Source organism: Nansenia antarctica (assembly GCF_963989245.1).
Source record: "Nansenia antarctica genome assembly, chromosome: 16".
Lineage (NCBI taxonomy): Eukaryota > Metazoa > Chordata > Actinopteri > Argentiniformes > Microstomatidae > Nansenia > Nansenia antarctica.
In genome coordinates, this window is record NC_137686.1 from 13,474,522 (window position 1) to 13,495,669 (window position 21,148).

At 45.5% G+C, this 21,148-nt stretch overlaps 1 protein-coding gene across 1 annotated transcript in view; it reads right to left on the reverse strand.

Moving 5' to 3' along the window:
* Positions 1-7,938: 7,938 nt before the first annotated feature.
* brinp2 (bone morphogenetic protein/retinoic acid inducible neural-specific 2) overlaps positions 7,939-21,148 on the reverse strand; it is a gene marked incomplete at both ends in the record, with an annotated part of 55,864 nt that continues 42,654 nt past the window's right edge. Inside the window, 2 exon segments of the mRNA XM_080546400.1 lie at positions 7,939-9,067; positions 13,164-13,386. Coding sequence (XP_080402526.1) covers positions 7,939-9,067; positions 13,164-13,386 — 1,352 coding nt within the window.

The window sequence follows — 21,148 nt, forward strand, 5'->3', positions numbered from 1 at the left end:
CCTGTGTGTGTGTGTGTGTGTGTGTGTGTGTGTGTGTGTGTGTACACGCCTGTCTGTGTGGGTGTGTGTGTGTGTGCGCAGTCTGCGCACGCATGCACGCTTGTTCGTGCGTGTGTGTGCCCTGTCATTCCTCCCATGATTCCGCCTGTGATCAAGGAGTCATGGACTATGTTTCAACATCCAGACTGGCAGCATTGCTTCATTATCTATCATGTCCTGGCCATGGATTATTATAGTCAGGACTGCAGAGTCACTACCTATATTCCACCGTAGATTGAAGACCCTTCTCTTCAGGCTACATCTTAACAGTCCCTCCTAAAGACCTCCTCTTCCCCACTGCCCCCCCTGTACAGTTTCTCTCCTATGAATAAATTAATCTCCTCGCCTTGTAACTGCCAATGGCCCCTGGTCATAGCATAGATTACTTTTTCTTATGATGACTGGTGGATAGATGATTCACTTACTCCGACAAATGTATTTGTTGTAAGTCGCTTTGGATAAAGGCGTCTGCTGAATGCCAAACATGTAAATGTAAAATATTCGAAATGGTGTGCTAGTGTGGAGATTGAACCCCTGCCCCGACCACCCCCGCCCTCCCAACTGCCCACCAGACCCCAACCACCCCATTTCCTGAGGGATTCTCCCTGTCATTTCCAGTCAGTCTGTGGCTACGCTGCTGTTCCCTCTCCCTCCCTGGAGTCCTGGTCCTCTGAGCGACTTCCTGTGTGTTCTGGACGTCCTCCTGTCACACCCCAAGAGGAGAACAGAACCCCTTTGATACTTCAACGGTTCTTTCCGCGTCCGGTCAGGCGACCTGACCTTGAAGTCTCAAGGCTCTTCTCTCTCTCTCTCTTTCTCCCAGAACCACTTTTGTTTTTCCTCTCTCGTTCTTTCTTTCTCTGCCTCTCTCCCTCTCTCTCTCTTGCTCACAAAGCAGAACCAAAAGTGGAATATGCTTTCACACACGACTGATCTCCCTCAACCCCCCCCCCCCCGCCCCCCCATGACGATTCAGATAACTTCTTTGTCTCCTCTCCTCCTGTCTGTGCTCAATCCTTAAGACACACACACACACACACACACACACACACATACACATACCACATCTCCTTTTCTTTGCAAATGGCTTCTAAAGATAAATCCTGTTGACCTCCCCTTTGACAACTCTCACATCTTCAAGACCTTTGAAACCCGAGACCGCTCGAGGCGAGACCAGATGAGCCGTCTTGAGGCCAGATGAGGCCTGACGCACGGCTGCTCGGCCGCCCCCCCCCCCACGCACTCATTGATCCTTCAGTATTGCCATTGATTGGTTGCCAAGTTTAATACCATTATACCAGCTGGCTACTCAAGCCCTAATGAAACTAGAGCAACATGGTTTTATAATCACCCTTGTTTCCCCGTCTAATTCCCTTGTACCACCACGAATTCCCTTGTAATTAAGTGGTTGCTTCCGATATGACCGTGATCAAACGTGGGGTGTCCTAGAAATCCAATTGTGAGGCCTGCAGGCACATAAGAGGGATTTCAGAGGTTCTTCTGTTGCAGTTTTCGATGACTCACAAGCATTAAGACACTCTTCCTGGTCCTCCTACCGTTGTCATCGCCTGGAGCGGAGAGAGGAGATCAAGAGAGCCATGCTAGTCCTTCCCTTCCCTTCCATCCTTATTATTTTCTTTATTTTTTTAGACAGCCTCCCTCTTTGGCTCCCTCCCTCCATCCATTCTCCCCCTTAACTAGTCTCCTCGGGTTCTGTGCCCTCAGGACAGAGTGAGTCAGTACCCACACTCGCTACCTTCAAAATGTACCTTGATTCGGAAGTATTTTGTTGAACAGAAATAAGGGAGAGGGAAATCAGCAAACCCATTCCGGAGGGAACATCAACTTTTATTGAGGAAACCTCTTCTCTTGAACCCCCAAAAATTCCCAGATTTAATGTGGAAAATTATTTTTCAAGTGTGTCTTATCATGGTGCGATATTCACGTGCAGGTCTTAAGAAGTGGTGTTAGATTTCTTGACTCGGTATGAAGTCAAGTATTCCTCACTTAAACCCTCTCACCACCCTCAATCAACCCAGTCTCGCTTCCTGGCATAGATTAAAGACATGAAATACAATGAAAAATACACTTTTAACTATTGAGAGTTTCCAATTATAAAGACGTTTTTTTTCTTGGCCATTTTTCTATTCTTCACCAGGGTTTGAGTTGAGGCGTATGCCTCAAGTGAAGACTGACAAACGCCTTTGTTGACAGTCAGGTGCAGAGGAGGCTGGTGGAGGTAGAAATCGGAGGACGGGCTTATTTTAACGTACGTGTGTTTGATGCCATGCCTCATTCCATGACAATGTCCCAGTCCTCCGATTTCTACCTCCACCAGCCTCCACCAGGCCAGGAGGGAGTTTTTCCAGACCAGACACACTGCAAAACAAAGTTTACAAGCCCAAAATAATTACTATTCATTACAGCTAGCTGTCAGATTCTCTCTGTCTCCCCCCCCTCTCTCTCTCTCTCTCTCTCTCTCTCTCTCTCTCTCTCTCTCTCTCTCTCTCCCTCTCTCCCCTCTCTCTCTCTCTCTCTCTCTCTCTCCCCGGATGTCCTTCAGCTATCGCTGCACCTGTCATCCTGTCAGCCCTCAGTCAGGCTATCGATTCACAGATCTTTACCAGAGCATAGAAATGCTTGCATGCCAATTTCTCTCTCTCTCTCTCTCTCTCTCTCTCTCTCTCTCTCTCTCTCTCTCCCTCCCCCCCTCCCCCTTTTGCTTCTTTAAGATTGTTTGGCAGGAATAGATAATTAACCCCTGAACCTGACTCAATTTGAATATTAGTCTTCAGTCTTGTTGTGGGACAACAAGACACTTGAGTGTGTGAGAGTGTTTACAATGATTCATGCTGTTACCATGACGATCCAAACCAGTGGTTACCTGCATAGATAGATACAGATCTCTGTTCCATGGCTACCAACTGATTGTTGGTATCTGAATCATTATTGAAAATACTGTATGACTGATAATATATATCAGTTTAGGTTGTATTACTGTATGACAATAATATGTATTGATATTTGAGACTGATGTAATCAATAACTAAGTTGATAACTAAGTTGAGTCCGTTTTAGATTTTAGAGTTTAGGTAGTAACAGCATCACAATCAGCAATTACATAATTATTAAATGGTAACATACACCACTTGATTGTCCTAGTGGATCTGAAATCCGACTGCTGTGTTGATATCGATAGAGAGACAATAAAGTGATTGATTGATTAATTGATTGATTGAGACAGGAATGCACACTTAGCGGGTCTCTTTTTGATCATTTAATATAAGAACATTTACATCCTGTTAAAACATTGAGAGAAACAAATATTCGATCAAACAATAAGAATAAAAAGTTAAACGTGTTCATTACAGAGTCAACCAGTAGTCCTACCTGTATGGTTGTATATGTTATGGTGCATCCTATGTACAGGCAGATACAAATAGATAAAACATTGTCATGTCATCAAACACAATAGTATCTGTTGGATGCTGAGTGGATATTCCATATTGTTGATTGAGTTGTGGTTTATACAGTACTCTATGAAAGTCCAGAAGTCACAAACTGAAGAATGTCAACAAAACTGGAGACACTTTTGGAGGCGTCATGGTTGATCAGGGTCACCAACTGTCCCGTATCAGTTGGGAGGTCCCGTATTTTGGGGCTGGATGAATATACAGAACCTCCCTTGTCCCGTATATTCATCCAATCACAGGCCCCCTCATGCGTACGTATAGCGTAAATGTGCCAATTCCTGCAAGCCCCGCTCCCGCCCTCTGCAATGGCCCCCCACCTTTTGTCCCGTATTTGTTAGTGAGAAAGTTGTCAACCTAGTTGTCAAAGATTGTAAGCAAAAGAGAGTCAGCGTGGTCAATAATTAACGGTAAATTCCAGTAAATGCACAAAATGTACCTTAGGGTTAGGTTTAGGGACAGGGTAAACCTTGGGCAACATCAAAAGATATTTAGCGTCAGTTAGCTTCTGCTAGCAGTCAGAACGGTGACGTCTGTCTCCAAAACTGAGGAGTGTCTCCAGTTATGTTGACATTGTGCAGTTTGTGACGTACAGACTTTTATAGCGGATTACAGTATATTTGATCAAACAGAATTGAGTCAAACCTCATAATATGTACATTCAGCACTTTGGTTCTGGAGATTTGAAATGTTTTTCGGGGCAGAAAGTACCGTACATCTCATTCGATATAAACATACAGAAGTCAAAGGCATTTTTGTCGAGTTCCAGACATCAATGGCCCTTCATACCTAAGATACAGTATGTTTGGGAGAGTTTTGTCACCTGCTGCACAGACTCTTTATTTAGGTTTGACGTAGAATGAGAATGTTGCTTGTTTGTTAAACCGCTCGGGGGGGGGGGGGGGGGGGGAGGTTTTTCTCATCAACTCCAAGGCTTCCAGACAGAGCCATCACATCATAATAGGATATGTCAACCCTCGCCCTTTTCAAACAAAAGTTTCAAATCTGAATGTCTTCCAATTATCGACAATACTGACAACACACTAGAATTGAATAAAAGGCAGCTGAAGACAGCAAAGGTCGCAAACTGAAGGTTGGCCCTCCAACACTATGGTACTACAGGTCCACTGTTCATTGGACTGTCAACAACTGTCTCCCTATAGAAAGTACATCACTTCATTGCTTTGTCGTACACAAAACATCTTTGTCATAGACAGTCTTTGTTGTACTTTTCACATAAGTGAAAGTCGCCACAATGCAGATTATAATACGGGGACAATATGGACTCCATCATCCTTTCCCAGGCGTGTAGGATGTTGACGACCGTGACAACAAACCTCACTCAAGACATACTGTGCTGTACTGGCCATTGTTTAGTGACAGTGCTGGCTTCGCACACTATAAAAGAGCTTTTGTTTCCACAGGGACGCCTTCGCGTGTCACGCAACCCCGCTCGCCGATTTTCTTTTTAAATGGACTAAAAAGAGCCATCCAACCTTGAGCACGCAAACCTAGCAGCACGCTACCGCTAACGCTACAGCTAGCTCAAGGACCGGAGCTAACAATGAAGTGCCGCAAATGAGGGGAGGGGAGGAGAGAATAGGAGAGGGGAGGAGAGAATAGGAGAGGAGAGGAGGGGAGAGGAGAGGAGAGGAGAGGAGAGGAGAGGAGAGGAGAGGGACGTGGCAGGAATGGAAGAAAATGAAAAGGCCCGTCGTTACTCACATGAAAGAGAGGAGAGGGAGAAGAAGGGAGGAAAGAAGGGGGGGAGAGGACAAAAAGGAAACAGCTGGGTGGCTGGATAAGTGTTGTTTCTGGCAGACGCGCTCTTAGTCTATTGTCAGATATACTGTAAGTGTGAAACAGCAACACACAGAAATGAATGAAGATGCGAATACAAAGACATGTGCTGCACTTTCTATCAACATTGGGGTCAAATCCACTTCACTAGAATCAAGCAAATGAAGTGAATTTTAATTGAAAATAAAGAGCTTTTTTTTCTGAATGTCTTCATTTAATGAGAGACTAACCAATCAAGTTAATGCATCTGTTTATATGCTCATATTTTATACCGAATTGCAGGATGTAGATGAATGTACGTGGAGTTGAATGCATGTGATAATCTGCATAATAGAGTAGATTTACTATAATTGCTCTCTCTCTCTGCTCCTCTCTCTCCACCCCCCCCCCCCCCCCTCACTCCACCTCTCTCTCTCCCTCTCTCTCGTGTGCAATCTAGAATCTGTTCACTGGACACTGTATTTGTAACAGAGAAGGCCTATCTAACAACACTGTTCAGTCAGGTTATAATTGATGACTGTGCCGAATGACCTACAGGTACCAGCACAAAATAACCCAAAGCACAAGGACCTCATTTTATTGACCAACATTTTACACCGTTAATGCAATTCTCAGACTTTTTCCAAACATCATAAATCATTGGGCGAAAAGAAAAAAAAAGTCAGTCAGTCCCTCCCTCCCTACCTCCTCTCCATTTCCACCCCTTTCCTAGTGGGAATGTTTGAAAATGTTACACAGCGTAATAGCTCCGCCTTGATTGATTGGGCGTCCTTGCTGTCCCAGGGATTAGTTGAAGGGCAAAGTGCTGATTCTCTGGATGACATTAAGATGAATAACTCTTATTTACAAACTGGAGTGTGACTTCCCTCATCTTGTTAAAAATAGTGGGTGAGGTTCTTTTTCTCCCCCAGTCCACTCAGACGCACGGTGAGTTTTGATGTGAAGTGACAAGGTGTCTCATGCAAATGGTTTTTCTGTCTTTTTTTTTACCTTCCAAATGCTGAACTTCATATATTAGAAACATTCATCTTATCAGCAAGGAAGGACTGAGGGGAATTGCAAATGGATGAAACTCCTTTTCATTGAAGAAGGACATTTTGATATCTGATGTTCTTTGTCAAGACGAAGGGTATGTGGTATGCCCCGTTGACAAATGTATAATCTGTAAAAATAAGACTATTCTAGCAGGAGATTTGTGACTCATTTTACTCCCAATGTGTACAGTAGGTTTTGCAGATACTGAAAGACCAATTAGTACCTTTAAACAAGCTTTATTAATATAACTTCAAAATGGAAATACTGTATATAAGAATTGTCAATTGCTGGACCACCACTATCAGTCTAAATTATAGGCAATTGTCATATTATGTCATAACCAAGAACATCCAGTTTTTTTAGAATTTCACTGAGCTCCAAAGTTCCAATTCCGAGTTCCAATGTTTTTGTGGGTAGATTGAACGATAAAGTTTTGAAATAACACATGTACAAATAATGTTATGCAAGTTCCTTGACACCTTTGAACCAGAATTGTGATAAGCATTTACATATACAATCTACAATACAGTGTACTCCTTAGAATGCAAATATAAGGTCTCTTAAAAAACGTGACGTTAATGTCTGCAAATAAAATATTCAAAAAATCGAGCTTGGAAATGACACACTGAACCTAGATGTGCTTTTTATCTGAACATTGAACTCTCCATATAAGGCATGATTTTAGTTTTTGTTATAAACTTCTTTTTTTTTTTTTTGGTCTTTGCACTTGGTTATCTAAAAAGCAATGTGCACTTTTCCTCATCTCGATTTAAATGGAGCAGTATTTACAGAGCCTCTCACCAGACCATGTCAGAAGATGTTCCTTTCAGCTCAAAGGATAACTCCACATTTAAGACGTTTGTTTGTCATTCAGTTTGTCAGTTTGCTGCACTTGTTCCCCTCCTTTTGGTATAGTCCTGTTGATCAATACAAAGATTCCCTTATGGTCTTCTTCTCAACCATGTCAAGCACAGACACATATCTTACAGAATTTTTTTAACGCCAGATAAAAACAGAAAGGCAAGGATTAAAAAAATATCAAAGACAGCGGTGGGTGGATGATTATCAAAGTTAAACTGTTAAGCATAACAACTCATTCAGTACATAATATTTTTCCCTTTTTCTTTTTTTAAATAAAAATCATTCTGGTAACCAAAGGAGAAAAGAAAGGTTAGAAAAGGAGACGTCCTGTCCCCCAAAACTCTCGTCAGCAGATCCAGATAACATCCAGAGCAATCCTTCAGCGTCACACTGGAGTTCCTCTGTATATGAAAAAAAATGCATCTGCAATCAGCAAAATCCCTCTATATGACATCATTCCATGTCCAACAGAACCAACACTCAGTCTACAATTCCCATCCAGGATTCCAACATCTACCCGGAAGTATGTACATGTTCAAATTCAAATCCGTGGTGGCTGTCTGCGCTATCTTGACCACAAAAAAAATAGAAGGAGCATCAGAGCTCCACACACTGCAGCACAAGCACAGCACAGCACAGCTCTCTCTCTCTCTCCCTGTCCCCCTCTCTCTCTCTCTCTCTCTCTCTCTCTCTCTCTCTCCCCCCCTCTCTCACCAAACTAATTGGTGCTCCACTAGCTACACAACTGGCCCATCTCCACCTCGGAGGAATTGGGCAGCTTGGAGTTGAACACCTGCAGGGATTCCCGGATGCGCATCGTCTCGCTGGTGGACAGCTTGAGCCGGTGCCGCAGCAGGCACGAGAAGAGGTCCAGCGGCTGCTGGCCCGGGCCGGGCGGCGAGAGCCGGTTAATGCGGTCGCGCAGCTCCAGCAGCATGTGGAAGGCGGCATCCTGCGTCCCCTGCGTGTACGGGTAGTCCAGCTGCAGGATCAGGTCCTTGATGCCCTCTGGGTCAAAGTGCAGGCTGTAGCCGAACACCTTGAGGCTGTTGATCTTCATGTAGCCCAGGTTGGCCGAGTGGTCATCCAGGTCCAAGGGCTCGTAGAAAAGGGTCTCGTTGACCGCCGGGTCGTCGGTCAGGATGCGGCTGCGCAGGTAGATGTGCACCGTCTCGAAGAAGGACTTCCACTTGTTGCCCAGCGACAGCGTCCAGTTCTGGCACTGCTGCGAGGCGTCCAGCTTAGTTCTCTCCCAATCGGGGAAGTTCTCCTGGTTGACGGGCATGAACCAGCTCTCCGAGTGGCTGCCGCCGAACGGGTTGACGTAGATGGCGGGCACGGGCTCCAGGGTGCTGTTCTTGGTGGAGCAGATCTGGAAGGAGATGCCCATCATCATGTGGATGAGGTTGGACTTGTTCTTGTTGCTCTTGAGGGTGAGGAGCATGCGTTTCCTCCAGGCCGGGTTGAACCAGCTGCCCAGGCGCACGTCGTTGCTGATGTAGATGGCGTGGACCTCCATGCGGCTGTCCAGGCGCTGCAGCAGGTACCGGACCTCCACGTCGGGCATGTCCAGGTCAAAGTTCAGGTAGTGGTCCAGGGAGTTGGCGATGTTGGGCCGGCAGACGCCCTGGTGGAGGACGTTGCCCGTGTGACAGGAGCCGCAGCGTGTGATGTTGTCCGGGGCGCAGGAGGCGCAGGAGGTGCCCTCCGCCTCCACGGGGCAGGGGACGGTGCCGTGGCAGGCGGTGGAGTGCTCCGCGGGACAGGTGCAGCTCTGCGCCTCTTCGCTGTAGGTGCCCAGGATGCCATGCTCGTTGCAGTACAGGAGAGACTGGGCCCTGGTTAGCCAGAACCTGGGAGTCCTGGAAAAAACAACAACATCAACAACAACAACAACAACGACAACAACAGAAACTCAATATTATTAAGTTAGGTAAATAACGTCAGATACAAAACGGAAAAGAAGTTTCCCCTACAACTGTGTAATAACACTGTAATTACACTGTAATAACTCATTTGACAAGAACAATAAGGAACCGTCCTCATTCTAATTCCACTTGTGTAACAGCCGAAATCATCATCAAACTCCAACGCTTTTGTGCATTTATAAAGCCCTGACTAATACCACAGCATGCACACCAGTGACACCTTTAATTATGACTTTAATAGGGTCAAGTGAACATGAAGCGTGATCAAGGAGAACGCCTGAACACTAACAGGATTACTCTAAGAATCTAAACTTGAGGGCTGATTCGTGATTGAACGGCTGAACGATTTTGGCACTGGCCTTTATTACCACAGAAATTAATTCACTGCTGTCTGACTGCCGTTTGACGAATGCAGTCGGACTCTCCAAGAAAGAGACGGGGAGAGTGCATTGCAGGACAAGGAGTCGGGAGAAAGCTTTAACTTTCACTTAACGTAATCCCATTAGTAAGTGTCAAGTGGTGATTGATGCAGGGTTTCAAACAGGCTGATCAACCTTGGGAGGTTGGTGGGGAGGTAGACATCGGAGGAAGGGGCTCATTGTAATGCATGGGACGGAATGAGGAGGGGTATCACGGGTGTTTTAATAATACCAGTCTTCATTCCGTTCCGTGCGTCACAACGATGCATGGATTTCTGCCTCTACGATACCATCCGTTCCATGCATTCCAATGAGCCTTGTCCTCTGATTTCTACCTCCACCAGCCTCCCCTGGTTATCAACCTACTTCCAGAGCAGTAAGGGCCTCGTGAGACCTCCATGCGAGCTCCCTCCTAGGTTGGTTTAGCTCGTCTCTGGAGGACGTCTTGTCTCCTCTGCGTTCTGATGGATTCCCACCCCTATGTCTACAGTACTTTCAATATTTTTTTTATTCTGCATTTATTTTATCCCTTTGAGATGCAACGACCTCCTCTTGAGAACATAGTTGAATGTCTAATAGTGAAATAGTGTGCTTCATAAAAAAGTAACTGCTCCTAAGGAACACTGATGAAATTCGGGGACAAAAGTTTTACTTGACTTACTGTAGCAGATACAGCCTGTCAAGTGTGTCTAGTCTTTCGCAAAGAATAAAACTAAAAATATGCATCCGAATATTCCAGTGGAAGATGTAGTCTACGGTTTACTGTTCACTGAATGCATATATTTTCTATTACATTCATTTAATATTCAGTCTGCCTTCATTACTTATGAATAAGTGTTGGATAGATGTAGAGATATTTTTGGGAGCGACACAACATTTGATATTAAAAAGCACAAACCCTCATAAAAGACATAAATTATCCTGTCCTGTGAAAGTTACTTTGTACCCATTTCTAGTCTGCAGTTGGCTCTGCAAAGACATTTCTCATAACTGTGTCTGTACTGTGAATTATACACAAGAAGTTGATGAAAACAAGCTCTGTAATTGGCCGAGACGCGTTCCATGCCGTGATTTAATAACGATAGTGGCACATCTACATAACCTATTATGATATTCCGCCGCCGCATTAGATGTATCTTGCCCGCGGCCCCCCCCACCCCCCCGACAACATTTGGAGTTTTGGAAACTATTTCTTGGCTCAGGGCATAAACCACGAAATATGTATTACAAAAACACATTGAAAAAGCTTTGTTTTCGTGTCACAATGTTATGTTCTTTGTTGCCGGAATGCCCAAGAGGCCGAGAATTATCGTCGTAACTGTCATTCGCTACGAGTTTGCCGGCGCCCCCCTGTGCGTCGTGTCTAACAACTCCCCCTGCCTCCTCCACCGCACGCACGTAGCCTACATTCAGGTTCGTTTACGGTTTCCGATATGCATATCAAATTGTACACTGATTGTGTTTATTTTCTATTGTCGTTGTCAGTGTCCTATTTTCCACACGTTCTGTCTTCTCATCTAACACACTGACGCAAACAGCAATTTCCCCCACGGGCATCAAAAATGCATGATTTTGTTATCTCATTTTACCCTCATTTTACCCTGTTTTAGGATTTTAAAGGGTTAGCTCATGTTCGACGTTTGGGAAAGGTCTTGTGGTTCAGTTGAGGCGAATCGATTGTTGTTATTTGTTTGAACAGAGTTAAGAGGCTGAGTGACAGCCACAGGTAACGGGTTGTCAGGAAAATTAAGGTCCTTAGTGCAGAGGACACTAACACCTGCCTGTCACACTGTGAGAGGACTTGATTATAGGACGCCACTGCACTCTAGACCTCACATCACAAAGACCCACTCAATCAGATGGGCGTAGACACTAAACAGCCTGTTCTCTCTCTCTCTCTCTCTCTCTCTCTCTCTCTCTCTCTCTCTCTCTCTCTCTCTCTATCTCAGACATAGACACGCGCACACACACATTCATTATCTCTCTCTCACACACACATACTCACACTCACACACACTCACACACACACACACACACGTACATGAACACACACAGACACACTCTCTCTCTTCCTCTCTCTCTCTCTCTCTCTCTCGCTGGCTCTCTCTCTCTCTCTCTCTCTCTCGCTCTCTCTCTCTCTCTCTCTCTCTCTCTCTCTCTCACCTTTCACATGCTCGTCTCAATTTTCTCACAGCATCACGTTCCAAAAACCCATTTATTTAAATGGCAGACAGCTCAGACCTGTAGAGGTATTGCTCCGGTGTAATCAAAGGTTATCCGCTACATTACCTAGACACAGCCGAGGACGTGGAGGTCTGGCCCAGACGTCAACAGCAACAACAACAACAACAACAGCAACAACAATGTTGTCCCCGATAACTTGTTAACACAGCACCAACAAAGTGCACAGTGATTGAATTGCTGCATAGTAGACAGTGTACTTTGCTGTCATGGAACGTTACTATGACGATGGTTCAAGAGCCCCCCCCCCAAAAAAGGTTGTTTTTCATCTTATTACAGAGGTGACTTTTATATAATGTTTATGTGTCCCGGCGGGTCAGTTAAGGACGTGTTTGTGTTGACAACGATGGCTTTGGACAGTTATTTGTGGAATGGCTCCTGATAGGAAGTCTCCTAGACTTCAATGCTGCTTTTACTATGTAACTATATATTTAGTATATAGTTGTTCTCTAGTATATTTGTTCTGCTTTATCGTTATTGTCCAAACATATTTTTAGCATTTTTCTATTCAAACTTTTATTTTATGCACTTTGAGATTATTCTTGTGTAATAAAAAGTGCTTTATAAATGTAATACATGATGATGAGAATGAGGATGAGGATTATTATTATGTTAAAGCATTCAGAGCAGCCCTACTCCCCTCTGATGTGACAGTACTGAGGTACGTTACCTGTCTGACCATGTGACAGTACTGAGGTATGTTACCTGTCTGACCATGTGACAGTACTGAGGTATGTTACCTGTCTGACCATGTGACAGTACTGAGGTATGTTACCTATCTGACCATGTGACAGTACTGAGGTATGTTACCTATCTGACCATGTGACAGTACTGAGGTACGTTACCTGTCTGACCATGTGACAGTACTGAGGTATGTTACCTGTCTGACCATGTGACAGTACTGAGGTATGTTACCTGTCTGACCATGTGACAGTACTGAGGTATGTTACCTGTCTGACCATGTGACAGTACTGAGGTATGTTACCTATCTGACCATGTGACAGTACTGAGGTATGTTACCTGTCTGACCATGTGACAGTACTGAGGTACGTTACCTGTCTGACCATGTGACAGTACTGAGGTATGTTACCTGTCTGACCATGTGACAGTACTGAGGTATGTTACCTGTCTGACCATGTGACAGTACTGAGGTATGTTACCTGTCTGACCATGTGACAGTACTGAGGTACGTTACCTGTCTGACCATGTGACAGTACTGAGGTATGTTACCTGTCTGACCATGTGACAGTACTGAGGTATGTTACCTGTCTGACCATGTGACAGTACTGAGGTATGTTACCTGTCTGACCATGTGACAGTACTGAGGTATGTTACCTGTCTGACCATGTGACAGTACTGAGGTACGTTACCTGTCTCGCGGCAGGCTGATGCGAGGCTGCTTGGGACAGCGTTTGCTCAGCGTGAACAGCTTCCGGACGATCTTCTGAGATTTCCCCAGAACCAAAGCGGTGCTCACTTCCAGTTGGCCGTAGCGCTTCTGAAGAGCCGCGTCCGCCGCCCAGAACTTGAACACGGCAGACGTGTTTAGAAAGCGGTCCGTCGGTAGTCGTTTAAGGAAGGCTTTGAATTCGTCTGAAAAAGAAAAAAATAACAGAAGAAGAGAGAGAAGAAGAAGATTACATGTTTCATCTAACAAATGTCTCACTAATCAAGCGTTGCGTGTTTCATCTCCTTCTTCTGCGCCGGGACAGATTGATGGATACTGACTGGCTATAAAAGCGTTATTAGTTCAAGCGAAAAAGAAAAAACGAAGAAAAAAAACGACTTAAGAACGCGTTGAAGCGTTGTCATAACAAGGCCTGTGCTTTTAAATGTGCAATTATGTCTGACATCTCATGGTACATGGAATATCTCTGAAATAATACAAAGCTGCAGATATTCAGGCTACCTACTTATGCCCTAGGCCCAGTTCTGAACCTGCACAGCTCGTCGCCGGCTTTAATGATCCCCTCCAACAACAGCAAATGAACCAGCGGAGGCCGGCGGAGGTAGAAAACCGGAGGACCGGCTCATTGGAATGCACGGGAGGGAACTGGGAACGTTCTCAAACACGCGCGGGGGCGGTTGATAGCGCACCCTCACTCCGGCCCGTTCATTACAATAAACCCCGTCCTCTGATATATTATCTCGCTCCATCAGCCTCCCCTGGTTAATGAAGATAGTGTCCTCTTTCTCTCTCTCACCGAAACTCAGCTGAGTGAGACCAACAACTGTTATGGGAACGAGGTCTCGCAATCCCCACATGCGTTTCTTGGCAGGGGGACAGTGAGTACATTTGCACTGCTCTGACAACTCAGGCCATTACAGTGCTCAATGATCCTGCCTGCGCTACCTCCGGCTCTCACCGCCGAACGTCGAATTAGTCTGATAACATTAACTGGGGCATTGCCGTGTTGGTTTAGCACATTTTACGGCTGGATTGTTTGGCATATCGCATCCGGCCCATGTCACCTCTGCTCAAGCCCTCTTCAGAGTGGAGTTATTGCAGTTGTGGCAGTTGGAGTTTGAATTTGAGAAGTTTGTCAAACAGAGAGAGTGCTTTAATTCAAGCTAGGACTTTGGTGGTCCTAAACAAGATTTTGAGGGGGGGGGGGTTAGCAGAGTTTTGGCTTGTGGGGTGTTCGGTCGACAGAGGGGGAAGGGGAGTTTTTTAATGACAGGTACATCGAGGCCGTAAGTGTGGCCCCCTCTAGCGGTTGAGGCCCTAAACAAGCGCATGGAGTGTTTATGCCAGCGGCCGGCCTTGTGTTCAAGGTTGCTATTGACTGGACTGTATAAATGATGCATGACTGGATTATATTTCTGTCTCTTTTTTGGTAATATTATAACATGTTTTGTTTTAAATGTATCGTGTGTCCTAGTTGATTTCCGGTTCAACATTCTCTGTTTGTGTTGTTATCTTTGTACGTGAGACTTCCAGCTGACTATAATATAGTATATCTCTATCCATCTATCTATCTATCTATCTATCTATCTATCTATCTATCTATCTATCTACCTATCAATCTATCAATCTATCAATCTATCACTCTATCTATCTGTCTGTCTGTCTGTCTGTCTGCCTGCCTGCCTGCCTGCCTGCCTGCCTGCCTGCCTGTCTGCCTGCCTGTCTGTCTGTCTGTCTGTCTGTCTGTCTGTCTGTCTATCCATCTATAATAATAATAATCTATATAGAAGGTGTACATTGCAGTGACGTGTGTTTTCAGTATGGTCCCCTATGTGATAAAGAACATTCTAATCAGATTCACGCCGACGGGGCATGGAGATGGTATGACATCTCTAATGTAATTCACTTGACGCATGGAGAAGGAATACCGAACGCACCCACTCATTCTCTCTGTGCGGTAGAGAAACACACACTGCACCACTCCGATAATCAAATAGAACTGCTCCCAGGCCTGTGCTTAAAGCGGCCCGTTCCTACCCATCATTCCTGACAGTCTACGACATGTCAAGGCTATCCGATGGTAATGCCGTCCGATATGACCACATGGTTGACCTTGTGGCCCCATCGGGGGGTGGGGGGGAGATGGGTGGGGGGGGGGCAGTCAGTCTGGGCGGCTTGTCAGGCTCAACTCACATGCCAGAGCGTAGCGCGTCGAGGCCCAGGCCGACCATTAGCTCCCGGTGATCAATGCCTTCCTCTCTCTTCTCTCTTTCTCCATCTCTCTCTCTCTCTCTCTCTTGTTTTCTGTGTTTGTCTGTGGTCTTTTTCTGTCATTTTCTCTCTCTTTCTTTCTCTCTCTCTAATTTCTCTCTCTCTCTCTGTTTTCTCTTCCTCCCCCTCCCTTTTCACTTGTCTCTCTCTAGCTTTCTCTCTCTCTCTATCTCTCATATTCACTCTGTCTGCCTCTCTAGTTTTTTTTTCTCTCCCTCTGTCTCTCTAATGTTCTCTCTCTCTCTCCCTCTGTCTCTCTCTTTCTGTCTTTCTCTCTCTATCTCTCATATTCACTCTGTCTGCCTCTCTCTAGCTTTCTCTCTCTCTCATATTCACTCTGTCTGCCTCTCTCTTTTCTTTCTATCTCTCTGTCTCTTTCTTTCTCCCTCCCCCTCTCTCTGTCTTTCTCTCTCTATCTCTCATTTTCACTCTTTATGTCTCTCTAGCTTTCTCTCTCTCTCTCTCTTTCTCTCTCTCTCTCTCTCTCTCTATCTCTCATATTCACTCTGTCTGCCTCTCTCTAATCTTCTCTCTCTAGCCCCCCCTCCCCCCTCCCTCCCCCCTCCCTCCCCCTCGTCCAGCCTGTTTGACTGATCGTCGGGATTCACAACCACGTGGATGGAAATGTAACTGTCACTTCCCCACCTTCTCTGGCATTTCTGACTTTATGTCCCAGACTTATGGCCAATTTAGCTCTTTTGAAAACGTGTCCGATTAAGACAACGATGTCATTGTCCTTAATGGAAACACGCTCGCTTGGCACGCTGGCTAGGTTAGCTATTCATCTGATACCACACATGAACATGAAGGTGAGGAGGCAGAACACACGGCGTGTTCAGCCCCAGAAAAGGGGGAGGGATGGGGGAGTGATGGGGAGAGATGGGGGAGAGATGGGGGAGTGATGGGGGAGAGATGGGGGGAGTGATGGGGAGAGAGATGGGGGAGTGATGGGGGAGAGATGGGGGAGTGATGGGGGAGAGATGGGGGAGAGATGGGGGAGTGATGGGGGAGAGATGGGGGAGAGATGGGGGGAGTGATGGGGAGAGAGATGGGGGAGAGATGGGGGAGTGATGGGGGAGAGATGGGGGAGTGATGGGGGAGAGATGGGGGAGTGATGGGGGAGAGATGGGGGAGTGATGCAGGAGTTTCAAGTTTTCAAGTTTCAAGTATATTGTTACGTCACATTACACGAGTGTAAGATAGTAAAATTCTTAGGCTTCTTTGGTTCCTGACATTGCATTTGCAGCACAAGACACAAGGTAATAACACGTCAAGCTACATTTCAAGATACAAAGTGACGGTACTACAGGACGTAAGTGACAAAAAAGAGTCACGGGTTCTGCGCGGCGGCGTAACCGCCACTGTAACGTCACCGGGTGAAGCTGTTAACTCAGAACGAGGACAGGGGTGTCAGAACGCGCGTAGAGCCGGGAGGCCGGCGTCTATCTCCCCGGGATGAAGTGTTCAGGGCTCGTCTCCTGCAGTTAGCTCCCGAGTCCTCCTCCCTCCCTCCCGAGCGGATGAGGTTCATGTCGAACCCTCATTCCTCAATGGATCGCTTCTTCTTTTAAAAGGAAATATAGACCGAGGAGTTCTCCTCTTGCTCCTGTCAGTGTTGTCTCAGCGGGAACACCGACGCCCTTGGAGTCTCAATAGAACTTCCGCTCTCTCTGTTCGACAATGAACACGCGTTATTAACAGAGAAGAGGAAAGAGAAAGAGACGTCGAAGGTTGCTCCTAGCGTACTCTATACTCGTCCAATTTCCACGGTGGAACACAGAATGAGATCCACAATGAAATACGGCTGTCAGTTAAGACATGGCCTTCTCAGGACCGACAGGGTCGCCGGCAGGTGGGGGGCTCTGCTGATGTTGTAGTTAACATCAGCTGAGGCTGGTGGAGGTCGAAATCAGAGGACGGGCTGTACTGCTGCATGAAACAGAATGAGGAATGGTGTCAAATGGATCAGCGTTCGTCATTCCATTCCATGCATTACAATGAGCCCCTTCCTCTGATTTGTCCCCCCCCGGGCGCCTCTAATGTGTGTGTATTGATTGTGTGTATTTTGTATGCTGATTTAACTGAATTTCCATGCAAATGGAGACAATAAAGCTATTGTATCGTATCGTCATAAAGAAAAGTAATCAGAGCAGCGGGCTTCAACAGGAAGTGGGTGTTGTGTCGCTGCTCGGCGTTGGTTATTTATTCACAACATACTTCGACTCTCCCACAGAATACGATACTCCACACACTTTCTATTCAACAGACGGTCCTGGATGGGGGCAGCAACATTCAATTCCTCTCAGCGTCAGATTATGAAATGTCCGATATGTTGGATTGTTGGGTTCAGACAGAGTATTGGATTTTCCAAAACATGATGATGTGAACAGCGTCACTGGGTTCCGAGGATGTGATACCGACTCTCTGAGGGGATCTCTACAGTTCCGACGTTGTATCGCTGCGCTCTTTAATTACATTAAATTCTTTTTTTTTTGCTGGATTGCAGATTAACTTAAATCCCCAGAAGACGCGGGCAATTTTCCAAAACGCTGTTTGTCATTTAGAATTCCGATCGTTCGGAAGGAGTTGACACCACTTGAGGAATGTGTGACGCTAAGACATCAGCTTAGCGGCAATTTAAATAATGGCTTATTTTTTGGGTGGGGACGAACAAAACCGTGAGGTAATAGCCTTAGGGGGGGAATGGCTAGGGGAAACATCACATCTCTCTTAGGGGAAACAACACATCTCTTTCTGTTGGGCTACTCAGGAAGCAAGGATGCCTAGACTCACACGGGGCGCTCTGTCAAAGCCGTTGTTATGGTGTTGATGTAAGACTCTAAGCTGTATCGTAGGTTTCCATCAGACGACCTTTGTTTTCCCCCACATAAACACAGCAAACTCAAAGGTATTGCCTGAACTTTCCTGTTTCTTTAATGCTAAAGTGAGGAATGCACCTCATTTTCAGTCAGCGTTTGCTAATGCTAAAGTGAGTAATGCACCTCATTTTCAGTTAGCCTGTGAACAGTAAGAATGGCCGCCCTTTGCACACACTGCTGGGGGAAGCAACACTCTCAGGTTTCGGCTTACTGCACTCTTGTGGGTGATTTGAGCATGAGAAACCCCATCTCTGCCATGGTCTTAGATTCTACTAAGTCGTAAAGGATATCAATCTCAACTACTACAATGATTCCCTCCCGTCCAAGGTTGGCCTTCGACATAAAAAAACACGACACCTACTCTGGTGCTTGATCTATATGTTTGAAATGCTGTACGCACACACGCACATACATGCGCACACACGCACACACACACACACACACACACACACACACACACACACACACACACATACAAAAAGCACACACATACATACAAAAAGCACACACATGTACGTACACACACACACACACGCACACACACACTTAGGTAACGAGTCGAATAAAACAGACACAGGGTCAGACCCGTCACCAGGGCCCAGTCTTAGGGTGGGCCAATGAACTGCATGGGGGGGCACAATTATTATTAACTATTTTATATAATCCGATATGCTATGGTATTCGTCATGCAACACTGACATGCATAGTAGGTTGCAGAGGCTAAATTGGACACGTAGCCTACCGATGAAGACTAGACCTAAAATTATCAGAATGCAGCAAATAACATAATAAACACAGGCGAAGCTGGTTTATTACAAGGCCTTGTCGACCCGAGTAGGCCTAAGCTAAAATTAGCTGCGCTCTCCAAAACACGCATCCATCTCTCCTTGCACAGCATCAATAACACTGTAAAACACTCTCAGGAACTCTGTCTTTTCGTCAGTGTCCCTCTGTGACTGTCCAACCGTTCCTTCAACTACAAATGCACCAAAGCTCTTGTTAATTGTGCGTCTTCTCTTAGTTGGACAGCTGGGACCAGCCTCGTCAGTGGCTGAGGCTGGAGGAGAGCAGAGGTCCCAGAGCGCAGTAAACTCATCCTCTGTGCGCAGTGATTGTATGCATTCAGATGCACTGTTCACAAGAGTAACCACAGTGAACAGGTCCATGTTCTCGCTTTGTAGTAGTCTGTTTGCATGCTTATTTAAGCCCTTGTTTGTTTCAACGGCATGTTTCCAGTCATTAAATCCCCTAATGGAGAAGGTTGCATCAGATGATTTGAATTTTCTACATGCGTAGCAAAACGCGGCGTCCTTTTTCATAGAATATTCAAGTCAGTCCCTGTTCCTATACCAGCTAGAGGCCAATGATCGTTTTTTTGCACCAAACATCCGGACTGGATATTTGGTCAAAATAAGCTGTTTAGGCTGGTCCATCCCAAGGTCATCCGATGGCTCCACCACTGAACCAAGATGAACACTAGTCGTCGGGGGGCTAGCAAGGCTAGTAGCCCTAACATTTGTTGGGCTAGTAGCTAAACTCACCTCGCTAGTAGTCGCTGTCGGGGTGCTAGTGTAACCGGCTCGGTCTGTCTCGAGTCGACTACCTGCGTTGTGTTCTGTGCTGACCGATGACAGGACGCTGATGTGTACTTTAGGCACTTTTAATCTGTACAATGCACACAAAAATAATGTTGGAATGAAACATCAAAACATGTAGGTGTCTTCTCAGCACGAGTCAACCTAGCACAAAAGAAGCATTTCAGCTAACTGACACGGAGAACAGTGACGAGCGCTAGCTGACACAGTGATGAGCGCTAGCATACCGAAAAATGAACCACGAGGTTAGCTAAATTAAAGTCTCTAAAACGCTCAAAACACCAATGTTTTCGATACAACATGACATAATTTATGTGCACTCATCCTTAAATGCATGTACAACTTCTCATGTGCACTCAAATTAAAGTTATGATAGGTATGTTATAAGTTTACATTGCACTGCTGTAGACACGTACCTCTCTCCGTCTCATAGAAATTAGACTGAGAGAGAAACGCGGAAAATACAACCTATAGCCACCACTGCCCCCTAGGGGCGCAATTACACACAAATCTCCCAATACCAACAAATTACAATGAACAATACCAGATTTTGGTTAAATAAAACTTACCTAACCACAAAATATAAAATGAAAGGTTACAAAAATATGACTCCTTCCTTAACCTGTTACACTAGTGTCAGGCCGCCCACATTCTCTAATGCTGGTGCTATGTCCATTGGGGTTTGGTGCAGCTGCCCTTTCGAGGATTTACCGGTAATCCACTTTCTTATATCCATCTTTATTCAAAAAGCTTTATCCATCAAAAAGCGCAGATCTTGCTCAACTGCTCAGTACTCACACAACTGAAATGGCGGGAGCAGCAGCGTGCGTAACGTGCAATATTTCAACTTCCTTTCAAATGATTGGTTGTCACTAGAACCCCGTCCAACAAAATGAAAAACACACTATTGTTTCTCAATTGTAATGTCTTCATTTAACATAAAATATGAATAATAATAAAAGATTTTTTTTTTTTTTTTTTTTTTAATATATCTGGCTGCCAGTTGGGGGGGCACCAGCACGTCTGTGGGCGGGCCTGGCCCCCTGAGGCCCGCCCATAGTGACGGGCTTGCACAGGGTCATCATAACAAATAAACGTTACTGAATAACTACCAGTGCCAAACATCTATCTTTCTTTACTGTGATCAGTCAATAAGTTATAGCTTACTTAGAATAAATATACCATTATACTGCTCCCGCACG